At 42.7% G+C, this 24,503-nt stretch overlaps 1 protein-coding gene across 1 annotated transcript; it reads right to left on the bottom strand.

The window, feature by feature from the left end:
• Positions 1–18,973: 18,973 nt before the first annotated feature.
• Positions 18,974–21,816, bottom strand: LOC124248790 (antileukoproteinase-like). Its single transcript, XM_046679270.1, has 4 exons — positions 21,691–21,816; positions 20,585–20,746; positions 20,010–20,159; positions 18,974–19,221 (listed from the first exon to the last, which is right to left on the bottom strand). Exons 1-4 carry the CDS (start codon positions 21,773–21,775, stop codon positions 19,193–19,195), a joined length of 426 nt encoding a protein of 141 aa, XP_046535226.1. The 5' UTR covers positions 21,776–21,816; the 3' UTR covers positions 18,974–19,192.
• Between the last annotated feature and the right edge of the window lie 2,687 nt (positions 21,817–24,503).

Here is a 24,503-nt window from a genome sequence, read left to right as displayed (position 1 = left end):
AAAAAGGAAAGCTACCTGAAACTCTAGCAAAACATACATTAAGTTGAATTTTCAGAGGTACGGTCACTAAAGTCAGGAATAGAACAGGGAACTCTGCTATTTTTCAGCTGCATATGAGATCTACAAAACTATCCAATAAGACGAGACAAAGGGATAAAGCTTTTCCACACGTTATCTCTAATCAATTAGAAATAATGAAGTAGACACAAACAGTCAAAGAAACGAACCTTACAATATACCTAGAAATGAACCTAAAACTCTACCAGACCTTTCTGGAAGAAAAAAACCCAGAATTTTATTGAAGGTCTAAAACAAGGACTGAATCAAGAGAGAAATAATGTTTATGTTTGGGAAGACCCATAAGGTAAAGATTGCAGCTCTTTAAAAAATTATTTATAAATTCAACGTAATTGTAATAAAAACTCCAACATGGTTTTTAAAGACAACTTGACAAAGTGATCCTACATTTAATTATTGTTATAAAGGTTGAAGAAGAACCAAGAACATTTTTAGAAAGTACAAGAATGGAACCTAGCCAGACCAGGTATTAAAACATTATTAATTATATTAATTACTAATTGTAACAATTGATGTAGTATGATGTTTGCACTGGAGTAAACAAATAGTCTAATGGAATAGAAAAGAATGTCTAAAAGGAAACCTGCGCATTTGTGGAAATTTGTTACCTAAAAGGGAGGAATTTTTACAACTAGATAGGGCAAAGTTCAAACTAGTAATGAAGGCAATAGGCTTTTTTTTTGTTTTAAGTTCACACAGACAACTTTTATTGAGTTGAACAGTAATCTTTAACATAGTGTATTAGTCAAGGTTTTCCGGAGAAACAGAACCAGGAGATTCAGTAGGACATATCTTGATATTTATTGTGAGGAATTGGCTCATGCAGTTCTGGAAGCTGAGAAGTCCCTTAATCTGCTGGCTGCAAGCTGGAGATGGAGAAAAGTCAGTGGCTTTAATGCAGTTCAAGTTGGAACGTCTAACAAGCAGGGGAGTTGATGGAGTAAATTCCAGTCCAGGGCCGGGAGAAAACGAGGTAAGATGCCTCAGCTTAAATCGTGAGGCAGGAAAAAAGGCGCGAGCTCCTCCTTCCTCCGTCTTTTGTTCTTTTTGGGCCCACCCTCCACACATTGGATGATGTCCACCCACATTGGAGAGACCAATCTGCTTTACTGAGCCCACAGAGTCAAATGCTAATCTCATCCAGAAACATCCTCACAGACACACCCAGAGACAATGCTTAACCTGGGCATTCCATAGCCAGTCAAGCTGACGCATAAAATAACCACCACAAGCTTACCCATTGTCAACTTGGTACCCATATATATCTTTTAAAATCATACTTAATAGCCAAGTAAAGACAACACAAGGTCATAATTCTGCCAAACATGATACAATTACCCTGCATACAATCCAAACACACTAACTCCTTCCCCAGAAGAGGAGGTAAAATCCTTGAGGGATGTTTGCCCCGCTCCTTGAGATCCAGCAACTTAAGTCCTATGACGTAAAAATTAACAATACTTAAATACTAAGACATACAGTCAATACATCTTATATTACATGATAGGGTAATAAGAGACGAAAGAAAACACACACACAAATGTATTCATAGCAAAATCAGGAGGAAATGTCTTGACAATTACAGTCCTCATTTCTGGAACTGGCCAAGTGGTCATGGCTGGTATGTACAACCAATTTTTTCTACTATTCATTCTATATTCCTTTGTCTTCAGCAAGCACCTCAGCTGGCTGCGATTCTTTACCTGGTAGGGTGACCCAAAGCTTCACTCCTGAAGGTTCTGGGCCGTTAGTAGGCTTGCTTGGATTGGGTTGTAGTAGTTTTCTCATGACCTTAATGACAGAGCATGATAGTACTAAGAGATACCTAGGGATCTCCTGTATTCCAGACATACTCTTCCTTCCTCCATTGTGGAGCAGGAGTCCACTTTCTCCTCGGCAGTCAGGATCAATCACCCCAGCCAGCACCATAACTCTCTTCTTTCCCTGTTGATTCAGAGGCATGAGGAATCCAAAGTGGCCGGATGGCAGTCTTAACTTCCAGTTCAGTGCAATCATTGGTGTGTCTCCTGGTGGAAGCATTCTTCCCTCTGGAACTAACACCTATAGGCCAATGGCGCACAAAGTCACAGGAATAGGAAGTAAACGTTTTGCTAGTGGGTCACTAGGGATAATAGTGAATGGTGCCACTCCCATTTCCACCTCTTGATTCCTAAATCCATGAATCTTGGCTATGGGAGAAACAGCACCACATACTGGGAACTGATTGAAAGCATATACTGCCTTCTGGAGAACCTTGCCCCAGCCCTGCAAAGTACTGCCACCTAGCCACCGCTGTAACTTGAGTCTTCAAAAAGCCATTCCACTGTTCTATGAAGCTAGCTGCTTCCGGATGGTAGGGAACATGGCAAGACTGGTGAATTCCATCAGCATGGGCCCATTGCCACATTTCTTTTGCTATGAAATGAGTTCCTGGATCAGAAGCAATGTTGTGTGGAATACCGTGATGGTGGATAAGGCATTCTGTGATACATGGATGGCAGTTTGGACAGAAGCATTGCATGCAGGGAAGGCAGTTCTGTGTCCAGAGTAAGTGTCTATCCCAGTAAGAACAAAATGTTGTCTCTAACATGATGGAAGTGGTCCAATGTAATCAATCTGCAATCAGGTAGCTGGCTGGTCATGCCGGAAAATGGCTCTATATTGGGGATCAGTGTTGGTCTCTGCAGCTGGCAGGTTGGGCTCTCACAGTGGCCATAGCCAGGATGGCCTTGGTGAGTGGAAGTCCATGTTACTGAGCTCACGAATAACCTTCATCCCTGCTGCATGGCCACTTTGTTCATGAGCCCATTGAGCAATGGTGGCTCTGGAAAAACACTTATTGGAATCCACAGAACATATTATCTTATCTACTTAGTTATTAAAATTGTCTTCTGCTGAGGTCACCCTCTGGCAAAAATTCACATGGGACACAAATATCTCTATTTTTTTTTTTTTGCCCATTCAAAGAGGTCTATCCATATACCCCTTCCTCAAATTTCTTTGTCACCAATTTTCTAATCGTGTTCCTTTCCAAGTCCAGGTTCCCCCTTCATGGTGAATTTTCTGAATTCCAAGTCACCCACACTCACAGACTCTAGCAGACTTGAGATAAGGTGGCCACCTGGTCATCAATGTTTCTGCTCAACCAAATGACCAGCTCTTTCAGAGCTTGTGTAGCCAGAAGACAATGAAGTCACCAGTCACTTCTGTCCCAGTGACAACCCTATGCCTCAGTGGGAAAGTCTTCCATCCGGCATGGTCCTACACTGGGATGGCAGCAGGAGTTCCATTTTGGATCTGTGGTGTAGTAAGTGAGGCAGACACCAAGATGCCACATGGTGTAGGCCCTAAGTAGATGTTATCAGATGCTTAAAAGCAGAGGGTCAAAATGGTCAGCAAGATGCATGGATCTTCCACCCTGTCATCATCTGTCTGAGTGATGTGTTTGGACAGGTGACAGCTGAATGTAACATTGGTCTGACTTCAGGAAATGGACCTGTGCAGATGATTAAAAATTACAACAAAGAGATATCACTTACATCTCTTATACTGGCAAAAATTAGAAAGTTACATACTACAAAGGTTTGGTGGGGATGTGAGAACATAGGAACTGTTATGCACAACTTGTGGGGATGTAGATTGTGTGGCCATTCTGGAAACAATCTGGCAGTACTCAGTCAAGCTATATTTTATACGGTTATATCAAATTTTAGAGAAGTGAAAACATTTGGCGTACGTTCTCTGACTAAAATGCAATTTGTGATAGAAATAAATAAAAATAAGACAATTGAAAGTCCCCATACGTTTGGAAATAAAAAAATGCATTTCAATACAACCCATGGGTCAAAAAAGGAATTAAAATGAAATTTAGAAAGTATTTTGAACTGAATGATTATGAATATACTACATATTGAAACTAGTGGGATGCTCCTAAAGCAGGACTTAATGGAAATTTATGGTCCTAAATGCATATATTAATAAAAAAGAAAAGGCAAAATTTAGGTAGCGAAGCAGCCATCTCAAGCATTTCCAAAAATAACCACAAAATAAACCATAAAAATGTATAAGGTAAGAAGTGATAAAGAAAAGAGCAGAAAACAGTGAAATAAAAAGCAAGGGAGATCAACTGAGAGCTCAACTGAACCAAAAGGTGGTTCTTTAAAAAGACTTTTGTAATAAATTAACCTCTGGCAAAACCAATCAAATGAATAATAGAAAAGGTGAAATAATCATTATCATAAATAAAAAGTGGACATCACTGAAGATGCTAGAGACAGTAAATGCATAAGGCAATATGAACAACATTATATCAATAAATTAAAAAATTTAGACGAAATGGAAAAATTTCTAGTATTAGCCCAATCAGCCTAAGACCACCAAAGAGCAAACTTGTAGTCTCCTAAGGGCAGGCTCACTGCAACGAGGTGCCCAGGCACCAAAGGAACAGCACAGCATCTCAACAAAGGAGCAGATAGAGCTACTACATAATTTTGGAGAAGGGTAGGGTTTGGGTGAAATTTAAACAAAGCATAGTTTTGATAGGCTCACAGCTAAGCAGCAGTCAACATCAGATCACAACTGCGAAGCGAACTCAGGGTCTTGTTTCCTTGGAAATTACAAAGTTAAGCTAAATAGGAAATGTGTTGAGAAATCCCTTATCTGAAGCTCTGTACCTGGATTGGAAGTCAAGGCTGCCTCTCTGTGTCAAAGTAACTTAGATCCTTCAGGTAAAAATGGGATGTTTTATTCTTATATTCTCAGAACACAAGAAAATATATATATAAGATATTTTTATATGCTTCTTCTGTATAGTTTCTAATAGCACATGATTTTAGGAAACATGTTTTCTCAGTGACTAAGAAAACAGTAGTCACTCAAAGAAGTGAGTCCCTACAATACTTCACAGCTACAGCATGTCATTGGGAAAAATATTATTTTTTGTTAACTTTGCAGCCAGGTTTCTCTGTATCTCTCCTTCCAGCCTGATGAACGGAAGGGCAGATTTTTACTTTTGAGTTAATTTTACTTCCTAGCTAGAAAAATACAACTTACCAAAACTAATATAACACAAAATAGAAAACATGAATATTACTATAGGTATTAAAGAAATTAAATCTGTGAAAAGGAAAATTCTGACCCAGATAGCTTTGCTAACAAGTTCTACTAAATATTAGAAGAAGAAATAATGTCAATTCTTACAAAAACTTCCAGAAAATTAAAATTAAAAGTTATACTTCTCAGCTCATTTTATGAGGCTAGCATAACCTTAATATCAATATGCAACAAGAAAAATATGAAAAGGAAAATTATAGGTCACTTTCACTCATGAACATGGAAGAAAAAAATCTTAAAATATTACCTAACAGAGTGAAACAATTTATAAAAAGGATAATAATCAAGTTGGGTTTATCCAAGAAATGGAAGGTGATTTTAGCATTAGAATAGCAATCAATATAATTTCCACATTAGCATAATAAAGGAGAAAATCATGTGATCATCTCAATAGTTGCAGAAAATATTCTTAATAAAAACTCAATGGGGGGCAGGCCACGTGGCCGAGTGGTTAAGTTCACACCCTCTACTTCGGTAGCCCGGAGTTTCGCCAGTTCGGATCCTAGTCAAAGCATGCTGAGGTGGCGTTCCACATAGCAGAACTAGAAGGTCCCACAACTAGAATCTACAACTGTGTACTGGGGAGCTCTGGGGAGAACAACAACAAAAGATTGGCAACAGGTGTGAGCTCAGGGGCAATCTTTAAAAAAAAAGTAAAAAGTTCTTATCGCAAGAAAAAAAAAATCAATGGCCATTCATCTAAAACTCTTAGCAAACTAGGAACAGATGGAAACTTCCTTAAGCTGATAAAGGATATCTGTTAAAAAAAACCCCACAGCAATCACTATACTTAAAGGCAAAATGTTGAAGACTTTTCTTTTGAAAGCACAAGACAAACATGCTTGCTATCGTCATTTCTTTTCAACCTTGTACTGGAAGTTCAGCCAGTGTATTAAGACAAGCAAAAGAAACAAAAACTATAAGAATTAAAAATAAAACTGTCACTATCCCCCCAAAAATAATGATAAAAATCCAAAAATATCTACAGATAAATTATTAAAATTAACAGGAAAGTTTAGCAAGGTCGCTGAGTACAAAAACAACATTAAAAAATCAAATATTTAAAAAATTATATTTCTATATCCCAGGAAGAAATAGTTAAAGATGAAACTTTTTACAGTTTAGGAAGAAAATCAAATAGATACAAATAGAACTAAAAAATGATGTGTAGGATCTCTATGTAGAAAATGGTAAAACTGTATTGAGAGAAATTAAAGAAGATCTAAATAGAGAGATATACCATATTCATAGATTAGAAACCCTAATACTGTAAAAATGTACTTTCTCCTCAAATTCATGTATAGATTCAATGCAATCCTGATAAAAATCCCAACAGGTTGTTGTTGTCTTGTTTGTTTGCGTGTATACGTATCTTGCAGGAGCTATTTTCAAAATTCATTTGGAAAAGCAACGAGACAAGAATAGCAAAGATATCCTTGAAGAAGAATATAAGGATAAATCAGAAATACTTATCCTACAAATTGTTAAGATTTATTATAAGGTTAGAGTAAATAAAATATTGTGATATTGGCCAAGGATAGACTCATAGACCAATCGCGTATTAGCGTCCAGTGAGAAGACAGAAAGAACCCAGTAATGTGAACAGAGCAGGTTTAATATGAAAATTATTAATGGTTACAGGGAATTAATTTAAAAGGAATAAAAGAAAACCCCAGGGTGGAAGAGAGTAGTCAAGGAAGGAACAAACTTGCAGAGAGTGAATCCTTTCCAAGGTTAGGATTCAGACTCATTGGAGAGGGTGTGGCGGCAGTCCATTGGTTGGAGGAGAAGTTAGCTGGCTTGTCCCGAGCGGGAGCTGGCCCACGATCCGCCAGCAGAGGCTCTTTGGGCTGCCGGAGCAATGCTCTGGGAAGCTGCCTGATGGGGATGCTGTTGAGCTAGCTGAGAAGCTGTGACCAGGACGGCACCAGGACGCAGCTGGGGCGCCTGCAAGGCTCACGCTTGGGAAGCCTGCCTAGTTGTCCTCGGAACTCTTCTGGGAGCTGCCCGTGCGGAGTTCCACTGAACGCGCCTGGAGGTGAGCTCCCCTGGCGGCCCCACACACCAGCGCCGCAGTGCAGGAGCGAGAAAAAGGAAAGCACGTCAGTGCCGGGGAGAGAAGCCTCTTCCTGCTCCTCCACTGCCGTCCCGTGCGCACTACGGACAAAGATGGACATCGTGCCGGCTGGCAAGGGAGAATGTTCCCGTATTACAAGCCAGCAGTGAAGGATGGATTTGAAGCTGAGAGACAATAAGCTGAAAACGAGCACAAATAGAATAAAGAGCCCCCAAACAGTTCCTACATATACAGGGATTTGACTTACTTCACAGGTTGTCCTGCAAACCAGTAGGGAAAAGAGAGTCTTTTTAATAAATGGCACTGGGACAAATATCCATATCCATATCCACATTTTTAAAAAAGAAAGAAGAGAAACTTCATCACTACTTCTCGTCACGTGCAAAACCAGTTCCGACGGGGTTGTAGACTTAGTAGAAAAGGCAAAACCATAAAGATTTTAGAATATTATATAGGACAATATTTTCATGACCTCAGTGTGGAGAAAGATTACTTAAAGAGGACACAAAAATACTAACTATAAAGAAGAAGATTGATAAATTTGACTACAATAAATTAAAAGTTTCTGTTTAGCAAAAGATACTGTTAAGAAAATGAAAAGGCAAGGGGCCAGCCCCAGTAGTGGAGTGATTATGTTGGCACACTCTGCCTTGGTGGCCCAGGGTTTCTCAGTTCAGATCCTGGGCACAGATCTAGCACCACTCATCAAGCCACACTGAGGCGGCCTCCCACGGAGCAGAACTAGAAGGACCTACAACATACAACCTACAACATACAACATACTTTGGGGAGAAGAAGAAGAAGAAAAGACTGGCAACAAGGTTAGCTCAGGGCCAATCTTTAAAAAAAAAAAGGAAGGAAGAAAATGAAAAGGCAAACCACAGACTGGAGAAGATATTTGCAACGCATGTCACCAACAAAAGGCTTACATCCGGAATATACAGAAAGAATTCCTACAGAGCCAGCCCTACTGGCCTAGTGGTTAAGTTCTGTGCGCTCTGCTTTGGTGGCCCAGGTTGGGTTCCTGGGGGCAGAACCACACCAACTCATCTGTCAGTAGTCATGCTGTGGCAGTGGCTCACATGGAAGAACTAGAAGGACTTATAACTAGAATATACAACAATGTACTGTGGCTTTGGGGCAGGAAAGAAAACAAAGAGATGAAGCTTGGCAACAGATGTTAGCTCAGGGTGAATCTTTCCCAGCAAAAAAAAAAAAAAAAAATCCTATAAATAAATAAGTAAAGAATAATCAACCTGTTTGTGCCAAATACATAAACAGCTTCCTTACACTAAAAGGAAACACAAATGTCCAGTGAACATTTTAGAAGTGTACCATCTCACTACTAATCAGTAAAGTGCAAATTAGAACCAAAAATGAGACACTACTACATATCGACCAAACTGGCAAACATTGAAATGTTTGACAGTAATGAGTTGTTTTTCACAAGGATGAGGAGCAATTGGAACTCTCATCCACTGCTGGTGGGAGAGGAAGCTGGGGCGATTCCCTGGAAAACGGTTGGTCGTGGTCTAATAAAACTGAGAAAACACAGTCTATGACACAGGAAACCCCAATAGACATGCATTTATGTGTGCAGACTTGCATAGAAATGTTTGTAGCAACGTTATTCAAAATGGCCCAAATCTGGAAACAACCCAGTTGTCCATCAGTACTGGAAGGGCAGAAAAGTGTGGTAGATTCATACAATTGCAAGTAAATGTGAATGAACATTCAACAACTTGGATGAACTTAACACCATAATGGTGAGTGAGAGCGCACAAGGTGTTTAATAACATTTACACAAAGTTCAAAATCAGCAGAATGAAAGTATAGCATTTGGGGACAGTACTTATGGAAACAAACAAACGGTGACTTACAGCAAGAAAGTGATTACCACAAAAATCGCTTACTGGTCCCCTTTGGTTGACAAAGGGGATTGTGGTTGGAAAAAGGCATGTAGGGGCTTCTGAGTCACTAGAAACATTTTTTTAATCTCGATCTGAGTGGTGGTTGTGTGGGGAATTACTTACAATAATTCATTAAATTGCATATTTATTTTTTAGGCACTTTTCTCCTTGTGTTATATTTTACAACAGATTAATTAAAATGTATTAAATGAACATACCGACATATATATCATTATATTGATCATTATATATCATTACATATATTGATGATTATATGTCATTCTATAACATTATATATCAATGCCTGCACATTGGAAATGTTAGAAATATTCATATTAGAAATTGAAGTTATGTCAGACAGTGAAAAGACTGGCCAAAAAAATCTTGAAAAAATCTCAAAAGTAGGCATTCATGCACACCCAAAGAAAATGCCAACATTCTCTCAAGTGGTTGAATGCATTCTCCATATGGGAAATAGTCATAAATATGAGTTGCAGCTGGCTTCTTCATTAGACAAACTCCCACAAGGGGAATTCAGTGGCTGGGGGCTGCAAGGTCTACTGACAAGAGAGGCACAAGTTCCAAAATATGTGGACCAGTACTGTCTCCTTTAAGGGTCTCAGTTTCCCTATCTGTATGCTGTGGAGACTGCGTTACATGATCCCTGGAATATGAGCTGAACGAAATGCAGAAGTGCAGAATGTCTGAGTTGCAGGTGGCAGAAAGAAGGGTAACAAGAAATTAGAGATAGTGAAGCATTGCACCCCTAGCACAAAGATGGAGAGACTGGGACTCAGAAAGGGAAGGGTCTTGCCCGCATTTTTGCAGGACATCAAGAGGGAGAGTAGAACCAGAACCACTGGTCCAAAGTGCTCTTCCCTTGATGCTCGCCGCTTTTCCAACCGTGGGGCAGCTGAGAAGCTGGGGCAGGTGAGGGAGGTCGCTGCTGTTTAAGGTATGGGACTGCGGAAGTGAAGGCTGCCAGGATCCAAAGCGGTCTGGATCCGACAGTTTCGGAGGAATCCAAGCCCCATTTCATGGGAGCTGCACTTATTTTAGGGAGAAAATGTCCAGACTGTTCTGTCCTGTCCTTCTCTAGCACCCTAGCGCTGCCTAAACACTGGCCATTGTTTTCTCTGTTCCCTCCTCTCCTGACCAGCACCAGTGGGTGTTTCGAATGCAGTCCTAAAAGATTCACAGAACATAGCTTTTTCAGGTTCGGGGCAGGTGCTAACAGGTCAAGTTTTCCCTGATTCCTGTTTCCTAGCATATTTCTGAGAGATTGTAAATTCATGTGCATGTGTGGGCTTTTATTTATGCCTGCAAGTGTGTTTCTACGTGCCTGTTGTCTCTTGGTGGCACACTTGCTTGCTCCCCAGGGTGTGGTTCACAGACTGGCAGCATCAACATACCTGAGAGCTTGAGAAATACAGCATCCGCAGCCCCAGCCAAGACCTACTGAATCAGAATCTGCATTTTATGGTTCTTGTGCACGTTAAAGTTTGACAAGCCTGGCATACCTGTTGTCGATGCCCAGCAGAGCATACACTTTTTATGAGAGAGAGAGTCAGTAGTAAGCAAATGTGTGCATCTGCATGGCAGACCTGTGTGTCTACAGGCACACGTGCGTGTCTCTGTACATAAGTGTGTTCACGAGAGGGAGCGTTTCCTGAGGGCCGACTATATGCCAGGCACCCTGTGAATTTTGACATGATCATTTATATCCTCTGCCTCATTTGATTTTCCTAAAGGCCTTGGGGGAAGCAGAGAGTGGGACGATTTGTGTTGAAAGCCTTAAAAATATCCAAACTCTTTCCCCAAGTACATTCCACTTCTAGGCATCTGTCCTAGGAGAAAATTCGAAAATAAAGAAAAAATGATTCAGCCACAAGGATTTACATATACACATCATCTACAATAGAAACTAAGAACTTGGAACAGCTGGTTTATCCAGTGAAGTTACAGAAATGATGACATAGCTTTAAAATGGACAACAATGTGGCCATGAGCTGAATTCAGCTAAACAATGTTTCCTGAGCGGCCTCTCCACGCCAAGTGGATGCTTTGCATAAGGCTGAGAGAACCGATTGACACAACCCCTGCTCTCACGAAGATCAAGATATTTATGAAGTTTCTACAACACTGGGAGATTGTGTTATAATGTAAACCAGAAAAGAGGATATGAAATTATACATGCAGTGTAATCACAACCAAGGAAAAAACGCACTTGAACCAGAAAAAACAAGACACACTTTCTCCAGACAGGGAGAGAAGAGGAGGCGAGCGACCCGCCTGAGAACACAGGCGAGCCTGTATACATAGTCCTATTAAACTCTTGGCTTGTTTTCTGTATAAACTGTTTCAATTCCCCATAGATTGCAAGAGTCACAACTTGAAAGGAACAAAGGGATGCTTTGAGAAATAACATAAATACTAGCTCCTTTGTGGGGAGGATGGCTTTGTAAATTATGGGCATTTTGGGAAAGTGTTTCTCTTTCTCTGTGTAGATTGAGGCTGTACATTATCTGAGAATTGGTTATCCTTCAGGGAGGGTGTGCTGCGTCTGCTTGTTTGTCGTCTGATCCAACCAATACTCGCTGGACAGTCAGAAAAATAAAGAGCGTTATTTGCAATTCACAACAGATGAGGGCCCAAGAGGACTCCCATGTTATGTCACTACCCACTCTGGATATTTTGGGAAATTGGAATGCCAAATACCTTACTAGACCAGCCTCCTGCACACTTTCCTTACCTCCAGCAAGGGTTATTCCAAACTGAGGACCCCAGGCTCAAGGAAATACGCCGCCAGGGCTGTCCACATATCGCCCTGAAAGGAGATAAACCGGGTTACACACAGAACACATGCTGAAAAAGCGGTCATAGGGTTTTTTCTTTTGCTTTCTACCTTTCTCCTCTAATTTTTGGACAATGATCACTTTTTAAAAAAATGTAATGCTTACCTGTGAATTAAAAAACATTTTAAAAGTCTAGAAATTACATTTAATTTCCCAATTCTTTTTTTTAAAGATTTAATTTTTTTAGAGCAGTTTTAGGTTCACAGCAAAATTAAGAGGAAAGTATGGTTTCCCCACATCCCCCCTGCCCCCATACATGCATAGCCTCCTCCGTTGTTAACATCCCCCATCGAAGTGGTACGTCTGTTAAGACCAATGAACCTATACTGAACATCATAATCACCCGAAGTCCATAGTTTACGTTGGGGTTCACTCTTGGTGTTGTACATTCTATGGGTTTGGACAAATGTGTAATGACATATATCCATCATTATAGTATCATACAGAGTATTTTCACTGCCCTAAAAATCCTCTGTGCTCTGCCGACTCATGTCCCCCTTCCCAATCCCCGGCAAGCATTGAACTTTTTACTGTCTCTGTAGTTTTGCCTTTTCCAGAATGTCATATAGATGAAATCATACAGTATATAACTTTTTATATTGGCTTCTTCCACTTAGTAATGTGCATTTAAATCTCCTCCGTATCTTTTCATGGCTTGATGACTCATTTCTTTTTAGCACTGAATAATACTCCATTGTCTGGATGTAAAACAACTTATCCATCACCTATTGAAAGACATCTTGGTTATTTCCAAGTTGTGGTAATTATGGGTAAAGTTGCTACAAAATCCATGTGCAGTTTTTCGTGTGGACATAAGTTTTCAGTTCCTTTGGGCAAATACCAAGGAGTGTGATTGCTGGATCATATGGTGAGAGTATGTTTAGTTTTGTAAGAAATTGCCAACTTGTCCTCCAAAGTGGCTGCACCACTTTGCATTCCCACCAGCAACATATGGGAGCTCCTCTTGCTCCGCATCCTCACCAGCGTTTGGTGTTGTCAGTGTTCTGGAATTGGGCTATTCTACTAGGCTTGTTGCGGTACCTCATTGTTATTTCTATTTGCATTTCCCTGATGACATATGATGTGGAGCATCTTTTCATATGCTTATTTGCCATTTGTAGCTCTCCTTTGGTGAGGTGTCTGTTAAGGTCTTTGGACTATTTTTTAATTGGGGAATTTTCTTATTTTTGAGTTTTAAGAGTTCTTTGTCTATTTTGGATAACAGTTCTTTATCAGATGTGTCTTTTGCAAATATTTTCTCCCAGTCTGTAGCTGGTCTTCTTATCCTCTTGACGTTGCCTTTCACAGAGCCCTTTTTAATTTTAATGAATTTTGGGGCAATGATCACTTTATAATCTTCCTTCAGTCAGGTTCCCTGGGAAACAGTCCAGAGGCGAGTGTTTAGTGCAGAAGGTTTACTTGGGACTATTCTCAGGAGCAACAGCTGTGAGTAAAGGGAGCAGGGCTGGACAGAAGGAGAAGTGGAATCATGATGCACTTGCAATGAAGGCTCAGCCAATCCCGTGGGGAGCGCTGGAGCTGGGAGGGCCCTTCAGAAGTGTCTCACATTGAACAAGGGAGCTAGGCCTTTGAACGCTAACGTCAACCAGTCAGTGGATACAGGTTGCCCCTGGGCATGGGGTGTAACCTTGACTGAAGCAAGTGGCTCACTTTTGGCCCAGGGAGGGACGCCGCTGTGAGTGTCCACGGTTAACGCTCCCAGCAGCTGAAGGTGTGATTGCCTCAGTCCTAAAGGCGGATGTGGGCGACGCACCACAGCATCTGCCACAAAACCCCCCAAAAAAGAAACTTGAAAATAAAGAAAAAGAATGTGGGGCTTGGAGATAAAGCATATTCAACTCCACCACTGACTTACTATACGATCTTGGGCACAGCTTCTCTTTGGGCCTCAGTTTCCCCATCGATACACTGAGAAGATGTTACTAGACAGACTCTCTCTGACTTTCTAGATGTGACTAATTAGGACACTCATAAGTCACAGTCAGCAGGTAAGCAGGTGTCCTGGGAAGCTGGCCACAGCAACCAGAGAAGGTGGGGCAGAAGTGGTGCCGAAATTTGAGGGGAATCTATAGTCATAGGGAGTTCGTAAAACTGAATGAGGTGGCCCACCCTACTGGGGCTTTCCCTCAAAGGTGCTTCTGTGAATCATTAGTTCATAAAATAGCAGAACAAAGTGAGACCTTAAAGGTCAGCTGGATCATCCCTTCATTACACAAATGAGGAGTCAAAGAACATGCCCCATGTCACAGACCGAGTCAGGAGCAGAACGGGCAACCAACCTCAGTTCCTGAAACCCGGCCGAGTGATTCCTTAATACCTCATGTTGCCTTAACCTTGAGAGACTGAGTCAAGGTTTGTTTTGGTTGGAAGAAAGAGATACCCCTTCAAGCTAACTTCCATGAAAGGAGACCTATTTGAAAAGAATCAGGATGAAAGAGAAATTGCCCCACCCTTTTCTTCAAAAAGGGAGAAATTAAGAAGCTAGGAAGAAGGGATTTGAGCACAGAACTCTCTATCAGTGTAGGACAGGTTCAAAATGCAGAGTGTGGAAGGGCAGATGCTCTCTTAGCACAATAAGGTCGGAACTAATGGACCACATGCAATAAGACTGGATTCCTTCATATAGAACTTTGGGGGCTTTCAGAGAAAAATTAACCTTGTGGTCCAAATGCTTGATTTCAGACAAGCTAGTTGAGAGTAAGCTCAAGCCAGAATGGAAGACTGCAACCATTTTCCCCTTATCCACTCCCAAAAGATTGATTTCTCCCTCTTCTCTTCCAGACCGCCATACTCCACCGCACAGAATCAACAGGCACTGAAAGTTGAGTCCCCACTCCCCACCAAACACCAGAAGCATATGTAGGAGAGAATCACTTGCCATTCGGTGGACCTGGAGAGTGAGGGCAATTTATTTACACGTGGTATTCCTGTAGTGAGGGGTGGCACATTCCAGGGAGAGGGATGCAGTGGCACAGAGAAGGGAATGCAGAAAAGTAGGAAAAGGATTTGTAGCGAAGGGAAAGAGTTGGAAAGGAAGAAAACAGAGAGAATTCTCCAGAGTTCTGGGGAATAGCCACAGGGATACGCTGAAAGGCCCAGTATCCAGAGTAGGGGAGGACAGCAGTCTAAGAAAGCAGGGACGTGAACACCTGACTCCCCTCCGCAGCCCTGTATGCCAATAGATGGAAACTCTGGGGTCTTAACCCTAGTCAGGGTCCATCATGCCTGAACTTGCTTCAGGGAAGTGTCTATCCAGCCAGAGACAGTCAAACTGAGTTTTCTGATTCTTCTCATTTCACTTCCCACCCATAATCCCACCTAAAGATGGACTAGAAATCCTTCCATGTGGGATCCATGATGAAATGAGGCATCATATAGAACTCAAGGGCAAGAAATAAAGCAAGACCATACAGTGGACTCCAAACGGGACTCCAAGCAGCGGTCAGGAACTGTATTAATCATGCAATATACAATTCCAGATCTCAGTGTCTTAACACAATACAATTTGTTTCTTGCTCATGTCATAGTCCCAAGCAAGTGGGAAGGAGAGGCTATGACCCACACGGACACTCGGGAGCCTGGGCTCCTTCCATCCACACCTCCCTCTAGGTCCTTGAAGTCCTCTCCATGCTGGGGCAGGTAGTGAGAGAGAGGTTTGATGGGCCCGTTCCAGAATTGGAACACATCACTCTGGCTCACATTTCATTGACCAAACTCAGTCACATGGCTACACTCAACTGAAAAGGAAGATGGAAAATTCAGTCCAGCAGAGACCGTGGCTATTGCCGAAGGCTAGAGCTGGTTATCTTATCTCCATCTCTCTCTTGCTGCAGGGTCTCTCCTCTCTTCTTCAGGCCCACTTTATTCTTTTTCTCTGTGGGCCAGATTTATGGTTTTTAGCCATGTTCCTGGTCCTTCAATGGTTTCTTGAATCTAGATCATTTTCCAGCACTAGGGACAAAATGCACAAGAGAGAATCCAATTAGCTCAGCTTGGGTTCTGTGTTCACCTTGCTGCAGTCATAGGCATCTAAGTCCATTCCCTCACTGGGGATAGTGAACAAACTTCAAAGAAAATGATGTGAGCTCTTCAGACACCCTGAACTCTTTCTCCATAGAGACCTCCACAAGTATGTGATTTCACTGCCCCGTAGGTGGGCACTTTAAGGTCAAGGCCAGGGAGCGGCTAGCCTGGTTTCCTAGGGTAGTCTTATGAAAATGATTATGTTAAATGTGAATTGTTATTTTTATTTTATATCTATATTTAACATGGAAGGGAACCAAGACTCAGGGAGGGTAAGTGGCTTGTCCATGGTCATTTAGCTAGCAATGGCAGAACCAGAACTTGAGCCCTGGTCTCCTGATCCTCACTGATTTTTAGATTTCGACAATTCTTGGAACTCTTCTTGGCAAAGGAGTAAATTTTCCCAGCCAGAGTGATGGAGTGAGGCAACATCTCAGGGAAGGAAATCAGCAGGAACACGGGCCTTTCCTGGGAGCCTTTCCCACAGGTCAGGAGGGGAAATGACAGCTGACTCAGGCACCTTGATACCCCGCCCCAGGACCTCCAGGCTGGCTAGGGATAACACACCTATGTCACTAGTAAGTTGTCATGGGGTAAAGTTAAGCAGGCTTTAGGTCAGAGGTACTCAATCCTCCCCCTCCCTATGGGCAGCCAATGCTTTGTTCTCAGTGATATTTTGTCCCCATCCTCCATGCAGAGCCATAGATGCTATCAGAAATGTATGGAGCACTCTTTTACCTAAGCCACGTGGACGTTGGCTATTAAAGTTTCTGCCAGGAGGTGACACACATCACTACCCTTCACATTTCATTAGCCAAAGTGAGTCATATGAGCATGCCTGAGTTCACAGGGGCAGAGGAAGGAAGAAAACTGGAATATTTGTGAGTAGCCCTACTAACTACTACCGGTGAATTCTCAGCTTTTAATTGGATATCTCCATCTGCAGGTTTCCAATAAATGGGGGTCTTCGTATACAGGTCTTTTCTCTGGAGCAGTTCAGTTTTTCCAGATAAGAATCCCCTGGTTCTCTGTCTGATGGCTTTAAACCTGGCTGTGCAAACTCTGGAGCTAGGTTGGGAGTGAAGGTGAGGTGCTGGCAACCTCAGTATTCACAAGCAGCTTTTCATTTCTTTCTGGTTTTGGTACCATGTCTCAGTTCCTTCTCTGTGCTGGGGATGGCTGAGCCTAGTGTTCCTGTCCTCCTCCAATTTCTTCAGAGACCAAAGCCTCCAATATCTTTAAGAGATGCCCAAGATATGGGAGTAGAACTAAGAGTCTAACTGCTCTTCGTGCAGATATTAAAATGTCACCCCCCTTGAAACAATCTCTCTCTCTTTCCCACTCTGGATTTCTGAGCCTTTCCAAAATTCTACAGGGCTTCTCATAAATATCTCCTGCTGCAAGCCACTAGCTGTGACATTTCTCCAGTTTGAAATTTTGATGTCCAGTTCTATATTGTAGTCAGTGGGTAAGGATGATTTCTAGTTTCATCCAAGATAGATTTCGAGTTTCTGTTTCTTGCTCTCCATATAGTGGGGTTTGGTTTTTGGAAGAAGAAAAGAGCAGAACAATTTGTTTTACCCTGACATTTGATGCTAGAAGTACCTAGAGTGGGGGTATTTTGTATTTGTTTTGTTTTTAAGTAATAAATCTTGAAGATAAACCATTAGTCTCCTTGGCTAAAATTACCTGTCCCATTTTCAATTCCTCTTTCCCAGTGGAAGCCATCATCCTGCATTTAGTGTGTATCCTTTGATATATACCCACAAACAGCTTGTTATTTTATGTGTGATTTTTAAATATATGTGAATACTTCATACTGCATATTTATATAAGCAATCTGATTTTCTCAAAAAACTGTTTCATGATTGTCTCCATGTTAATCTATATAACTTTATTTTATTTTCTCTATAGCATAACTGTTTCACAATTGAGGGCCACTTAGGTTGGTTTCAATTTCTGAGTCTTTGGAACAATCTTATAATAAGCATCCTAATACATGTATTCTGGTTCCCATTGGCAAATGTTTTGTCTTGCCCATGTATCTAGAAGGGAAATTGCTAGATGAACTTATGTGCACGTTCAGTTTTATTAGATATAACCAATTCACCCTTCTAAGGGGCTGCGCCAATTTACACTTCCATCAGCAAACCATTAGAGTCTCTGAGAGTTTATGTTGTAGACTTTTAGTTCTTGCCATTTTCATAGATGAAAAACGGTGTTCTGGTTGTTTTAACTGGCTTGTTTCTGATAACAAGTGAGGTTGATGCTCTTTCTAGGTCTATGCTGGCCATCAGTTATAACAATACCTTTTGTTTGATAGCCCATCTATTCATAGTCCATTTTTCTAAGAGCTTGGTTGTTTTTATTACTGATGTTTAGAAATTCGTCACATCTCTTCTTTCTATTTCTTTGTCTGTTATAATTATTTCAAATACTTACTTCAAAGCTATTGTTTATCTTTCAACTCTTTTGTGGTTGCCATTTTTGATGTCGATGTAGTTAGACTGATCAGTCATTTTCTTAACTCCTTGTGCCTTGCTTAAGAAAGCTTTTTACCCTGAGATAAATCTAGCATTTACCGAGCACCTGCTGGGCTATTCATTTCATATATTATCACTCCCAATCCTCATAACTTTATGGAATTGGCTTTGCTGTTATTATTCCCATATTACAGATGATGAAACTGAGGCTCAGTGGGACAAAGTCATTTGCCCAAAATTACAGAGCCAATAATATACATATTCAGGATTTAAACTCATATCTGTTTGGTTCTGAGACACTTTCTTCTTTCTGCTTCATAGGTTGTAGGACAAACCTCACAGATGCAGACATTTCATTCTTCACCTCACCCCTCATATCCTACACCAGACTGAATGAGTCAAGGAAGATGGAAATGCAGAGAAAACTTTGCACATTTATTTATTCATGAATCAATAGACATTTCCTGTTGTGCACCAAGCCCATTTTGGATGCTGGGGATACATAGATAAAACAGGCCAAAACTTAGCCCCCAAGAAGATATTGATCATGAAGCCACATCTTCACCAAGGTCGTCTCATTTTTTCTATGCTTGGGGGAAAAAGGAATCCCCAGACCACACAGGTCAGGAAGTCCTAATCTTTTTGAGCTGGCAAGGGTAAATCTGTGGAAGGAAAACAAAACAGAGCCTCAGCACAGGAACAATCCAAGTGACCCTTACATCCTTCCCACCAAGAGGGTCCTCCTGCCACCAGGCCCTAAGTCGCACGGGATAAGTGGTGAGAGAGCGAGGTGCTGGAAGAGTTGTAACAACGCTGGTCTTTCATCTAAGAATCGAGAACAAATCCAGGCTTTTCGCTGACTCTCTGTCTTCGTCTTCTCTCAGGTAAAATCAGGACCTTGGGCCAGATGATGCCTGCAAAGCTTCTATGTCTGTGCAGCCTACTGGGGTTTCCTGTGGTTCCAGATAGCCCAGCCAATCGAGGCCATAACCACAGCAACGCTCTCTCAGTGCACCAGCGCTTCAAGTCTTAAAAATCATTTTGATGTTTGGTATCTCAGTGGGTATAGTTGTGTCCATTTTACAGATGGGGAAACTGAAGCTAAGGAAGATGCAGTTGCTCACAGTCGCACAGTCAGTCAGAGGCAGAGATGATAATGAAAGATAGAACTCTTGCCACTTGTATCATGGCTCCTTCCTCCTGGCTCATTCCAAAAATCTTTCTCTCCCAGGACTCAGCACTACCAGTCCTAAGTGACCCTGGTGACTTCTTGCCTAGACAATTGGAGGTTCTTGTCTAGAGAACAGTGTTGAAGGCAGAGGATCTTCTTGGGGGAGGCGGGTGGCACAGGGAGATGCCAAGCACCCCCCCTCACATGGAAAGGCACCGGGAGGTTGAGGCTGTATTGGCATATGAAGGGATGTGGATCTGAGTGAGATCTTCTCCTTACCTTTCACTGGCTTGACACATGATTTCCCACACACACCCTTGCAGCACTTGTCACCGAACAAGCAATGGCCGTCATTCAGGCAGTAGTCTGTGGGGTTGGGCGTCTTACACCGGCCAGTGACCACTGGACACTTCCCAGGGTTTACCTTAACTGGTGAGAACAAGGCCACAACTCAGAGGCCCCCCCAGACATCACCCAAACTCCCATCCCCATTTCTACCCTGTGCATGGAAGTCAGTTCCTCCCCCACCTCAGTATTCAAACAGGCCGGTGCATGTCCTGAGGGAGACTTCTTCCCACCAAGCAGGCCCCAACCAGTGTTGTAAGCATCTGACAGACAGACTGACTCCTTAACTGACTGACTAAGTGGCTAACTGACTGACTGAGTGGCTGGCTGGCTGGCTGGCTGACCACCTGACTGACTGACAACCTGAGAATACAGAGCTGGGAGTGGAGGTGACGTGGCTCTGTCCCACCCTCCAGCCCAGTTCAGAAGAGCCCCCTCCACTTCTCCGAGATGCATGTCCCCAAGTTCAGATCTCCCTGGTCCCCTTTTCCAGGACTCTACTTCCTCACCTGGCTTTGATGGATCTTCAGGTTCCACGCATTTGATGCCACAAAGGGCACGACAGCATTTCTGCTTCTTTGGACACTGCCAGTCACTCTGGCATTCAGGGGGTTCATATACAAAGCATATCGTAGGGGGAACGAAGGGGCAGACTCCATGCTTAGCTTTTTCTGCAGGGTAAGAACAAAGGAGGAAGAAGGAGCTGATTCTGAGTCACAACCATAACCCCAGACAAGGAATCAGCTTCTCAGGAGAGAAGAGAAAATCTAATCCTGATGGCTGATCCCAAAGGAATGGAGGGAGCAGTTAGGATTCCAGTTTCAAGGCAGGTGTGGGGCAGTGCCAAGCTTAGCCAACCACTCAACCAAGAGGGAGTCAATGGCACAGGAAAGAAGATATAGATGGTGGTGTTCGGGTAAATGTTTTAAGAGGGGGAGCCTTTGTAGTGTTTGCCAGTTTCCATGGTGTATATACTCCCACCATGGCTGATTCCAAGCTGCCAATGTGACATCAACTAGCTTGCAAAGCTCTTGAAAATTTAACAATCAGCCATCATGAGCCGATATAAGCCAGCTCCAGTACACGGCTAGATAGAGCTCCTGGTTAGGTGTTCTTGGCCCAGGGAAAGGGAGAGACACACCCTGGCTTGGAGGGAAGCAGAGAGGGGCAGTGACAGCAGGAGACACAACTCATCAGAGATTGAAAGAAAGGGAGCAGATCAACTGATAAGTAAATAGAGAAATAAGGAGTAACTGTTAAAAAAAAAAAAGACAGTAAGAGAAAAAGAGAGAAATTGGAAAATTAAACTGATAGAGACCAAAATAACGTCACAGAACAAAATACCAAACAGTAGAGAAGCAGCTGTAGAGAAAGAAAAAGAAGAAACACAGAGGCTGGTGTAAACATGTCCATTTGGTGAAAGGTGGATTTCTGGATGCTCAGAAACTCTCTTAGTTGAAATCCTCAGAGAGATGCTTGAAATTAGGGGCCACGGGACAGACAGTTGGAAAGGTGGCTTCAAGGTCAGCCCCTAGGCTACAAAGAAGAGGCCATCCTCACGCTGAGCCATCACTTACCCTGGCACCGGGTTACAGCCTGAAAGACTCTGACTCACCTTTGCTAGCACCTTCCACAGCCCAGGATGTCAGGATTCCCAGGGCAAGGAGAACCACGAAGGTCATGAGGCGGCTGGGCTTCATTGTGAGAGCTGGTGGGGCTGTGGCGGCCAGTGCCGGCCTCACCCCTTATACCTTCCGCTGTGGGTGTGGTCCCATCAGAAGTACCCTGAGTCCTCCCAGCTGCTGTTTCATAAGCAGGAAATTCAGGTGAGGACAGTGGCACTGCCAGCCAGAGTGATGATGGCTCTTTTCTGCCCCAAGCAAGAGCATGAGACCTAGGAAGGGAAATAAAACTTGGAGGGGGAGGTGTCACTAGGCAGGTCAGTGAGCTTATTTTCTCACATAGCTCACCATGAAGACGTACAATCACCCAGGGAAAGCACTAAGCATTATTCTTCTTGCCATAGGGTTTCTTTGTGCATGAGACTCTCTCTCTCTGAGCTGGGAGCCCCTCCTCTGTTCCCCATCTTGCCCTGCACTTGTCACTTTTTTAATGATTATCACTGATGATCGTCAGAGCCAGTTTATGGGGATGCTTCTCTGTGAGGATACAACGTCCTAATGGGGATGTGCCTATCTTGATTATTATTGTAAAATTCACCCAATTTACAAAGTTTTGACAAAGCCACAACTCATAAGGCTTGTCTGGAACATCTTAGGGGACCCCGAAACACCTGCATTTGAGGTGGGTCAAGGGAGGGGCAAAGAGGGGAGAGTAAAGGGCAGACCAGAAGGATGTGACAAAGGAACTTTTGAGAAACCTGGAACCATTTCAGAACTGTGGCTCCCAGCGTGCCCTGACTTTCCCACACTCCTGGACTTTTGGGGATTGCCACACTCCCTGCTGAGTTACTCAGGGTCACACCCTTCCCCAAACTCCGGGTGACACATTCGCTTGCTCCCTCCGGAGTTGTTTCCGTGGAACATCCGCAGTTCCAGGCGCTCTGCTAGTCGCATGCGGGTTTCTCAAAGTGTCCTTGTTGAAAGACAGCTGAAGAGGGGACAGCAATGCAAACCTCTTCAGGCCTCGGCGTCCCCAGCTGTGAAGGGGGCATAGTAATAACTGGCTAGGTCACCGAGAAGGATTTGAGGCAAAGGGGGTGGAAGGACGTGGAAGACAGTGAACACAGTGCTACCCCTTCGCACTGCGAGTGGAAGTGAAGTTGATGTGAAGTGAATCACAGCTGAGCCACCTTTCCTGAGACAAACCATTAGAGCTCTTCTCAGCCGTCAGTTTAACAGCTAGTTAGGGAAGGTGTGCCACGTAACATGCTCAAAAAATTCTCCCACACCCCAAATTACCCCCATTGTTCTTTCGTGATTATAAGGAAGGTTCTCATTTACTGAACACTGACTGGCAAGAGGTTTGTATGGAACAATTCTAAACATCAAAAGAAAGCCTATTAAGATGAAACTAAGAAAACAAATGCATGGGATACAGAAAAGAGAATGTAGGAGAGAAAATAAGGGAGTCTCCATGATGACAGGGATGGGAGATCCCAGAGTGACAACTGAGGACCAGAAATACAGGGCCATCAGCCCAGATTGGAGGGGCTCGGAGGGCTCCAGGGAATTCGTCTTCTGGAAGGGGAAATTAGTAGTGCATATGAATACATGGAGAGGAAACTTTGGCAACTGGTGAAGAGTTTGTGGTTGAATAGGCGCTATGTACGCAGAAAACCCAGCAAACGCAAGATGAGACAATTTTTCATTTCAAGAAAATAAAAAAGTTGTGCCAGAAGGGAACAGTGGTGTAGTTTACCACATAGTTCAGCTGCGACAGTGTTCACATAGTCATAATAATGTAAACAATGGTGCTGATCTAATCAAAATTATCATACAGGTTTAACGTCGGGGGCGGGGGCACTGGTGGTGGAAGGGTGAGCCTGTATTCTAGAGGGGTAGGGAGAAAAGAGGTAGAGGAAATCTCATTTTCAATCGTGGGAAGTCAACAGATTATATCTAAAACTGGAAAGTCAAGATGTGACATTACACGAATAGGACTCAGAGAGAGGAGATAGGTGCCAATACCACTCTCTGGGGGAGGGTAGTAAGCAACTGCTGTTTTTCACAAGAACCTTTGTAAAACGATGTGACTCTTTAATCCATCTGCATGCAGAACTTTGATAAAAATAAAAAATATGTAAGAAAGAGAGCCTGTTATCTCACATAGCTCATCATGAAGAAGTACAATCACCCAGGGAAAGCACTAAGTGTTGTTCTTCTTGCCATAGGGTGCCTTTATGCATGAGACTGTCTCTCTCTCTGAGCTGGAGGGCCTCTTCGGTTCCCCATCTTGCCCTGCACTTGCCACTTTCTTGATGATTATCACTGAGGATCCTCAGAGCTGGGTTATGGGGATGCTTCTTTATGAGAACATAAGGTCCTAAAGGGGGAGGGATGTGTCTATCTTGTTTATTGTTATAAAATTCACCCAATTTAGGGTGCAGTTCTATGAGTTTTGATCATGTAACCACCACCACAACCAAGATAGAGAACAGTTCCATCTCTCCTCAAAATTCTCCTGCACCCTTTGGAGTCAGTCCCTTCCTCTATTGTGCTCTTGGCAACCACTGATGTGTTTTCTGTCCCTATAGTTTTGCCTTTTGAGGGTGTCACATAAATGGAATCAAATAGTACGTAGCCTTTTGAGTCTGTTTTTCCTACCTGCTGAGGTTTCCCCTCCCCAGCTCTTTCTACACGGATCTTTTGAAGTTTTGTAAGGTTTGAATGCCCTCTCATACGGCCCCACAATTCCGTTGAGTCTGTGGAAATCAACTGGTACAGTGCTATGCCACTGAGACTTTGT

Source organism: Equus quagga, chromosome 12 (assembly GCF_021613505.1).
Source record: "Equus quagga isolate Etosha38 chromosome 12, UCLA_HA_Equagga_1.0, whole genome shotgun sequence".
In the NCBI taxonomy this organism is placed as follows: Eukaryota; Metazoa; Chordata; class Mammalia; order Perissodactyla; family Equidae; genus Equus; species Equus quagga.
The sequence above is the reverse complement of the archived record's forward strand: the minus strand, read 5'-3'. Positions and strand labels throughout refer to the sequence as shown.

Excerpts from the sequence above, each read along its gene's own strand:
- LOC124248790 (XM_046679270.1), bottom strand. The coding sequence starts at position 21,775 with ATGAAGCCCAGCCGCCTCATGACCTTCGTGGTTCTCCTTGCCCTGGGA. Across the intron at positions 20,160-20,584 it reads TGAAGATCCATCAAAGCCAG|TTAAGGTAAACCCTGGGAAG; the intron begins GTGAGGAAGTAG and ends TGTTCTCACCAG. Across the intron at positions 19,222-20,009 it reads ATGTGTCAAGCCAGTGAAAG|ATTTACCCTTGCCAGCTCAA; the intron begins GTAAGGAGAAGA and ends TTCCTTCCACAG.